General features: G+C 40.9%; 3 protein-coding genes across 3 annotated transcripts; all 3 read left to right on the plus strand.

The window, feature by feature from the left end:
* The first annotated feature begins 1,329 nt into the window (after positions 1-1,329).
* On the plus strand, positions 1,330-2,462 carry LOC131298880 (uncharacterized). Its single transcript, XM_058324379.1, has one exon. It carries the CDS (start codon positions 1,447-1,449, stop codon positions 2,188-2,190), a length of 744 nt encoding a protein of 247 aa, XP_058180362.1. The 5' UTR covers positions 1,330-1,446; the 3' UTR covers positions 2,191-2,462.
* A 2,035-nt stretch (positions 2,463-4,497) lies between these two features.
* LOC131298881 (uncharacterized) lies at positions 4,498-5,729 on the plus strand. Its single transcript, XM_058324380.1, has one exon. The coding sequence runs from the start codon at positions 4,671-4,673 to the stop codon at positions 5,424-5,426; it is 756 nt and encodes a 251-aa protein (XP_058180363.1). The 5' UTR covers positions 4,498-4,670; the 3' UTR covers positions 5,427-5,729.
* A 1,808-nt stretch (positions 5,730-7,537) lies between these two features.
* LOC131298496 (uncharacterized) lies at positions 7,538-8,194 on the plus strand. Its single transcript, XM_058323983.1, has one exon. The coding sequence runs from the start codon at positions 7,538-7,540 to the stop codon at positions 8,192-8,194; it is 657 nt and encodes a 218-aa protein (XP_058179966.1).
* The last annotated feature ends 277 nt before the right edge of the window (positions 8,195-8,471 follow it).

Genomic DNA, 8,471 nt, shown 5'->3' on the forward strand with positions numbered 1-8,471 from the left:
TCCTACCACGCACGGGAGAGGTGTGATGGAATAGAACAAACGTAAGCTGTGACGAAAAATGATTTTCCGGAATTTATCCAAAACAAATGAAAGTCTTTTTTTATTTTTTATCTGCAATGAAAGTCAACTACCAAGGGCAAAGCTACGTTTGCACTACCGTTAATAACAAAAATAATAATAAATAAACTACGTTTGCACTGACATAATACTCCAGTATCATGTTGATGGAAAATTATTGGGTGCTACTGGGCATATTTCTGTTACTTATGCCCTAACACCTATCTCTATTTGCACAAAGTACATAGGCTCAGTTTAGATGGTGAAATTCTCAATGATGAATAAGAATGTCATGCCATATCTCCACAATTCTTAATTTTGGAACATTGAACCCTGCTATTGGTACTGATCACCACCGTACCGATGGGGTATCGGCGAGCATGTGGGGCCACTTTGGGTCCCGCACGAATGATTCAAGTAGTTCACTAATTTAAAAAAAAAAAACGAGAGGATTTGTGAAAAAATCAGTTCAATTCAATATATGTAAGTGTTCAATCCAATCTCTTTAGCTTTTCGCATAACATGATTTGTATGTGATTCCTAACAACGTAATTTAACTAGGAATGTAATTTTGAAACTAAGTAAAAATCTTCTTTACCCCATGATATTCTTTGATTCGCGGCTCAACCCATAAGAAAATGAAATGTTGGTTCCACTAAATCTTAAAATTAGTACTCCCTCCGTTTATTTTTAAGTGTTCAATTTCGTAACTCCAATTTATTAAAAAGGCATCATCATTACACATTTAATACCAACTTTTACCTCTACTATCATTTCTTACCTTTTATAGAGACATCACCACTACTTACTTACTAATTTTTAAAAATGGATTCTACTTTTAGAGACAAAATAGAATATTTACCAACTTTCATTCACTAATTTTACAAAATAAATACTTATTAAGAGACAGTCCAAAATAAAATACAGAATTCTAAAAAAAGACGGAGAAAGTAATATTTTCTAAACAAGATTACCGAATTAATCTAAACAAAGGAATGCAAGTACTTCAGGTATTAATAAATTATTAGAAATTTGATTCCTGAAAGACCTTTTTCATTATTCACACACTCCTCAAAATTTTGTCCGACCAAACATAACCATAAATCCCATTACGATGGAGTAAAGTATTGGGGCACTACAATGCCACCGAAGTACCCAATAATTTTTTCCTTACCTTGGTTCCCACCCAACCAAATACTACATACAGTATGCTAACTAAAATACGAGTACTATGAATCCCCATAAGCTAAACTCTTTTTACTCCATTCTCTCTCTAAAAGCAAACACTTCTCTCTCTCTCAAAGCAAACACTTCTCTCTCTCTCAAAGCAAACACTTCTCTCTCTCTCTCTCTCTCTCTCTCTCTCTCTCTCTCGGCCCTAACGTAGAAATGGAAGAAGCAGGCGTATCTTTCTCCCCAAGTTTCAACTTCTACTCTTCCAATGGATTTGCCGAAAAACCCACCGAAGTGCCCGACGGGATGAATCCGTCGGAAACCTGGACCGACGTCGATGATGATTTCGAATTCGCTTGGTTAAGTAGCGATTATGATGTCACCGCCGACGAGATCTTCAGAGAGGGACAAATTCGTCAGATTTTCCCCATTTTCAACCGCGATCTCCTAACGCGTAACGATATTCGGGACCAAACCGATGGTGTAAAGCCGACCGAATTGACTCTGAGACTTCTGTTGGAGAAATCGGTCGTTGATGATGAATTAGACAGTGTACCGGCGGGAACGTACTGTGTATGGAGGCCAAAAGTAGTCGAAAAATCGCCGAGTAGATGCAAGAAGAGCAATTCGACAGGAACGACGGCATCAAAGCAGTGGAAGCTTCGCGATTTGTTGCACCGTCGGAGCAACAGCGAAGGCGGCAAGGAGGACTCGTTCGTGTTCCTCACCCCGAAGCACGGAGAGCAGAAGGCCGAGATACAGGGGACGGTCGAGGCTCAGAAGAAGGCGGAAAAAGTGAAGGCGAAGACAGTGTCGGCTCACGAAGCGTTTTACGTACGGAATCGAGCGTGGAAGCAGGGAGAGAAGAGGAAGTCGTATCTTCCGTACAGGCGAGACCTCGTAGGGTTCGGGTTCTTCGCTAACGTCAACGCGTATGGGAAGGCCTTCCCTCCTTTCTGAAAAGAACCCTACGAGGTCTTGCCCTCTACGGAAGATCAAATTTTTTTCACACTCTGTTTCTTTCTTTGGCTACGGAGTCTATTTGTGCATAATCTCATGAACGCAGTTTTGCACTTTTGCTCCATTTGGTTTAATCCTTCGATCTTCTACTCAGCAGGGCTAGTGTTGCTTCTTAGGATATGTAGATAAGGCTAGCAACACTAAAGCACAACATGTAATCTCATTTGACATCTATTATAGAGTTTCAAAGACTGTACGTATGCTTTTGATCACGAGATGTCGCCGCGGCTACTCTGTCAGTGACTTCGTCCCGTATTGCTTGCTTGTTATGGGGGAATTCAACCTTTTTAAGGGGTCGTTGAAGTCAATATCAACTAGTACTCCCTGCGTTGTTTGCTGCTTCGTTTTGAGTTGTTCTACGCCGGAACCTTTTTATGGGGAGCCTATTGTCAGTATTATGTGCAGTATGCGTGTTGTGCACGATTTGAGCCATCGAACCATTCATTTGATGGCTCGGATCTCATCTGTATAGAAAGAAGAGAAATGTTTGTTTGTTGGTATGTGCGAGCTCTAAATGGCAATAGTAAATTAGTTGTACCTTGGCCTCCTCATATGCATAGGAAGAAAGAGAAATGCGATGATCTTCTCCAGTAGTACTTCCCACTGTCTTGTTCGGTCCATTTGTGGTCCTTTGTGACATTGCATACCACCTACCTATCTCTGTTGGTAAATAAGACTAAAGATGACTTTCTTTTATGATTGAATAATTGATTTTCCATTGATTTGAACTCTAACTTCCTTTGATTCAAACCGATGAAGCCATTCAAAGTTATTAGTCATAATGAATTCATTGGCAGTCAAATTCACTTATGAGATTCATCATAATGAATTCATTAATTGGCAGTCAAATTCACTTATGAGATTGGTCATAATGAATTCTAATGCCGTCTATAACCTAGACCTCCCAAAATCTCGTTCTTTAACATTCTTCTCATGTTAGCTTAGTAACCAAACTCTCGATGACGAGAAGGTATAAAAATCTCAATTTTATTTTTATTATTTCTTTTAGTATCATATTCCTACCAAGCATACGAGGAGAAATTATTCAAAGCCTCTATGGTAAGGTTAAACACGAATCTAGACCACACGTTAATGTGAAGTCTACACACTTGGGGGTTGATCCCACATCAATATGTGATCCAGATTTGTGCTCAATTTTGCCCCAGGGGCATTGAATATGTTCTCACATAATAGAGGTGTGATGCCATGATGGAAACAAGTGAAAATACGTACGTGACTGCGTAGAGCAAGTACACTAGTGGTTTGCATTTATGTATCGTGTTGATTAAAAATTTATTTGGTGTCGGTGCCCAAAAATATTTCTCTACCACGCATTCTTGTGGAGCTTGAAACAAAGTGCATGGACCTTAAAAATGTTAGGACACACATGGGAGTAGCACAAGAAGACCCAATATTTCTCATCAAAAGTAATTGTTCATTGGTCTATCCAATTTTCTTCCTCATCATACAATTATGTTAGGTCCATGCAATTTTTCCAGAGCTCATGTTGATGAGTATTTATTGGGTGATCTTGTGGCACTACCACGTTATACTGCAATGTCTTTCGGCGCCACACCTTTCTTTGGCATTGGAGGACTCTGCAGTCCCAAGGGACGGCAGTGCGTGCTAAGTCCACAAATGGCACTGTACGTTTAGTGCTTTGAGGGGTTCCATCCTTGAGCTTTCTAAATCCCCGCTTGGCAATGGAATTAGATTAAGCTAATTTTTTACAGAAACTTAAAAAAAACATTTTGAGAATAATGAGCGATTTGAATCAATTTCGTGAGATTCAAAATGCGCCCTCCAAAAATATAAAAACATTAATATGATTCCTTTGCAAAAGGGGATTTAGGAAGCTCAAGGAGGGAGGGAGCCCCTCAAAGCCGTTCTTTTGGATGGCAAAATTAAGTTTTCCAGATTGATGGTGTAATCAATGACACAACAGAACAAGAGAGGCCTCCCCCTTTTTTCCTTTCCAAACTCCCTCTCTTGCAAAATGCTTCACTGTCTTAAAAGCACCGTCACAAATCTGTCCTCACCACTCATTTTTTACGTGAAAAAATATTATTCAGCGTCCTTAAATCATGTATTGTACGTCACAAGCTTCTGCTTCACCGCACATTTACGTGAAATAAAAATTATTTAATGCTAACGCCGTTGAAGCACTACCACAAACTTGTGCGTTACTGCACGTTTACGTGACATAAAAAAAATTATTCTAACGCCGTTGAAGCACCGCCACAAGCCTAACCAACCACTACTAACTTAGGCCTATTTTGGCCTTATACTACATCTCTCTTGCTTTCTTCCCCAACCAAATATACCACAACCCTTAGTGCTTACTATAAATCTCTATATGCTTCTCATCTCCTCCCTCTGGTCCACTCTCTTTCACACTCTCTCGGACTCGAAACACTAAAATGGAAGAAGAAGCCGTATCTTTCAACTTCTACGACTCTTCCCATCATGGATTTGCAGAAAAAAACGCTCAAGTCACCGACGAGGGGAATCCATTGGAAACGCCGACCGGCATGGACGACGATTTCGAATTCACTCACATGAGTAGCGATTACGACGCCACCGCCGGCGAGATCTTCCGCGAGGGCCAAATCCGTCCGGTTTTCCCCGTTTTCAACCGCGATCTTCTAACGCGTAACGACTTGGACCGAAGCGATCGTGGTAAGAAGCTTACCGAGCTACTGACTCTGAGACTTGCGTTGGAGAAATCCTTCCGCTTCGCCTATGAGAGGGACGACGAAGAACGCGGTCCTCCATCGTCGCCGTTGTCGGAATCAGAGGCCGACGATTCCTGCTGCGTATGGAGGCCGGAAGCAGCCGAGAAATCACCGCGTAGGTACAAGAAGAGCGATTCGGCTGGAGCGTTGGCGTCGAAGCAGTGGAAGCTTAGCGATTTCTTACACCGTCGGAGCAGCAGCGAAGGCATGGAGGACTCGTTCGCGTTCTTTACGCCAACGTATGGAGAGCAGCGAGAGGGTGAGATGCAGGCGACAGTTGAGTCGACTCAGAAGGCGGGAAAAACAAACGCGAAGAAGAAGAAGAAGGTGTCGGTGGCGTCGGCCCACGAAGTGTTTTGCGTACGGAAGCTTCAAGGAGAGAAGAGGAAGTCGTTTCTTCCGTACAGGCAAGACCTCGTTGGGTTCTTCGCTCCTTTCTGAAGAGAAGAAAACCTCCATTTTTTTACTCTATTACGTAAGATTTCGTGAAAGCAGTTTTGGTCTGTTTCAATTCTTCCTTTTGTTGTGTTTTTTCCTTTCCAATGTTGAAAGAGTGTTTGCGAGGATAGTTTAGGTAACTTAGGCATGTAATCTTCCCTGTTTTTTTTGTTTAGCTTTCAGGGTTTTTTTGTGTGTGTGTAAAGTTTTAGCTTTCAGTTTCTCAACAGTTGTTGCTTGTTAGGATATGAATTGTGTAGATGAGGCTAGCAACACCAACAAGAACTTGTATTCTCATTTTGAGCCAGTATTTTTTGCAACGGGGGCGAGTTATATTTTTGGAGAGGGGGTACTATATATTTTGATAATACTACTCCCTCCGTTCCATAATGTTTGACATTTTCAAGAATACGTGCCATTTTTAAATTGTATATATCTTTCAATCCATAATGTTTTAGACGATTTTTTGAACTTTGTTTAATAGAACAAATTAAACTCTATCAAACAAGATTCATATTGCTTATAAAAAAAATTATGGATTAAAAGATATAGTTAATTTTTTCATAAGGCTGGAACAGTGAAAGTGCCAAACATTATGGGACGGAGGGAATAGTATTTTTTAGAATCATAAGGGGGTCGACCGCCTCTACTAGCCTCCTGCCTCCATAATGATAATTACTATTCAAAGAGAGTATGCTTTTGATCACAAGTCGTCAATCACCGCGGTTAATTAATACTCCCTCCCCAGCTCCAAAATAGTTTGACCAGTTTGCAAAACAAAAACTTAAATTTAATACATTTTTATCGGAAAAAAAAAATCGAAGTTTTTGCCACTAGTTACTAAAACTTCAATGAGTTCTTTCACTTTATCAAAAGAATCTGATTTTTTTTGGTAAAAATTTATTTGTTTTAGAGTTTTCGGCTTCGCGTTCGCGGACTGAACAATTTTATTTTTTTGGGAAGGATGGAGTAATAGGATAATTTAAGATGCTCTGTGTTGGCTATTGGTGGGGTTTTCCGTTACCAAATCACGATCAAACCTAATTGCTGACAATTAGACCCTTTTCAGTTGACAGTTTAACATAATATCTACGAGGGAAACTACTCGAGCATTTTACGGGCCGGTCCAATTTATTTATCGTTATTCTCTCCAACTCCCGCCCAATTTCTTAAATATACATTTAAGGATTCAACATACTTTTATACCAATAATACCCCTTAATCCTCCTCGGCTTCTCCTCATACCACCACTGTACCTCCCCCTCACCTTATTTTGGTTTAAGGTTCGACAGAACCCTCACTTCGGCATCCTCCAACCTTTGACGAGTGTTGATGACTTCTGGCGATCCACTAGTGCTATTTCAAAGTGCCCTGATCTGCTATCTCTCGATATTAATCGTACCTTTGTTGGACTACACTCAACTATTCTATTAGTCGCTCCCTTGTGGCAAATGAATAAAGGACGTCTGTGTATCATGCAAAAAATATTAGTGAGCTAATTGTTTTATTAGTTGATTGACTTGACTGAAATAAAACAATAAAAAAAAAAACGAAACAAATAAACAATAAGAAGGTAGAATACTAGCTTGGTCTTCTTTTTCTGACCATGTATGCTATGAGTACTTTTTAATGGTAAAATTTCGACGTGTGTACTTATATATATACACATATTGACTGCGTGAATCAATGGCACACAACTGGGTGGAAGTATTTTATGAAATGGTGTACATCACATAGCATGTTGACGTGATGTCACCGATTTATTCATGTTCTGCCTGCGTTGACAGTCCTGACTGGTTGGCCGCATCGGTCCCTCCTTCGGACACAATCAACGGGTCATGAAAGAATCGGTCCTTGGCAAAGTCATTTCTCACCCTTGTTTTCGTTTCCAAACCCCAATTTTCTTTCCCAAACCTAATAGCAGTAGTATAAATCCTGGTACGCACACTCCTCCCTCCACATCTCTCTCTCAAAACATTGCACATATAACCCTTTTTTTATAACTCAAGTGTTCGAATCATCTTAAGCATACCTCGATTGGCTTTGAAGGCTAATTCCACCGTGTACTTACAAATACCTCCCTTTCTCTTTCTCTCTCTCTCCAAACGCAAAAGATGGAAGAAATGCCCGACAGTGAAGGGGTATCTTTCTGTCTCAGCTTCAAATTCTACTCTTCCGGTAGATGTGAAGAAACAGCTGCCAAATTCACTGAGGAGAAAAAGCCACTGGAAACCTTGACCGACACTGAGGACGATATTGATTTCACTTTCGTACTCGGCGATTCGGACCTCATCGCTGACGAGACCTCCGGTGAGGGGCAAATTCGTCAACTTTTCCCCATTTTCAACCCCGATCTTCCAGTACGCAACGGCCTGGACCAAAGTGATGGTAAGAAGCCGACTGGATTGACTCTGAGACTTCCGTTGCAGAAATTGTTCGCCGATGAATTGGAAAGTGTACCTGCGGGGGAGTACAGTGTATGGAGGCCGAAAGCAGTCGATTCTTCGAGTAGATACAAGAAGTGTGGTTCGACTGGATCGGCGTTGAAGCGGTGGAAGCTTCGCGATTTGTTGTTACTTCGACGTCGAAGCAACAGCGAAGGCAAGGAGGGCTCGTCCGTGTTCATGACTCCGAAGAACAGAGAGCTAAAGGCAGAGAAACAGGGGAGACTTGAGACTACGAAGGCGGGAAAAGAAAAGGCGAAGGAGAAGGTGTATCGCTGCCGGCTCACGAAGTGTTTTACAAACGGAATCCAGCATGTATGGCCGTAAACGAGTCGAGTTGTGCCGTGTTCAAGTTTGTTTATTAAATTTTTTGACAAGCTCGAGCTCGAACATATGAGCCAATTAAGCGTGAGCCGAGCCAATCGAAACTTGACTCGACCTCGTTCAAGCTTGTTCACGAGCCTTTAACAAACCAACAAACATATTTTTATACTTGCATAGTAGAGAAAACTTTGATTGTGCATGTGCCTTCATCGATATGGGTTACAAGAAAAAGTTGAGAAATATATAGTGATACAATTTACTATAGTTTTTGAGTATTGCA

This window comes from Rhododendron vialii, chromosome 8a, assembly GCF_030253575.1.
Source record: "Rhododendron vialii isolate Sample 1 chromosome 8a, ASM3025357v1".
Taxonomy (NCBI): domain Eukaryota; kingdom Viridiplantae; phylum Streptophyta; class Magnoliopsida; order Ericales; family Ericaceae; genus Rhododendron; species Rhododendron vialii.

What these genes read in the sequence shown, in the direction of transcription:
- LOC131298880 (XM_058324379.1), top strand. Translation starts at nt 1,447, where the DNA reads ATGGAAGAAGCAGGCGTATCTTTCTCCCCAAGTTTCAACTTCTACTCT.
- LOC131298881 (XM_058324380.1), top strand. Translation starts at nt 4,671, where the DNA reads ATGGAAGAAGAAGCCGTATCTTTCAACTTCTACGACTCTTCCCATCAT.
- LOC131298496 (XM_058323983.1), top strand. Translation starts at nt 7,538, where the DNA reads ATGGAAGAAATGCCCGACAGTGAAGGGGTATCTTTCTGTCTCAGCTTC.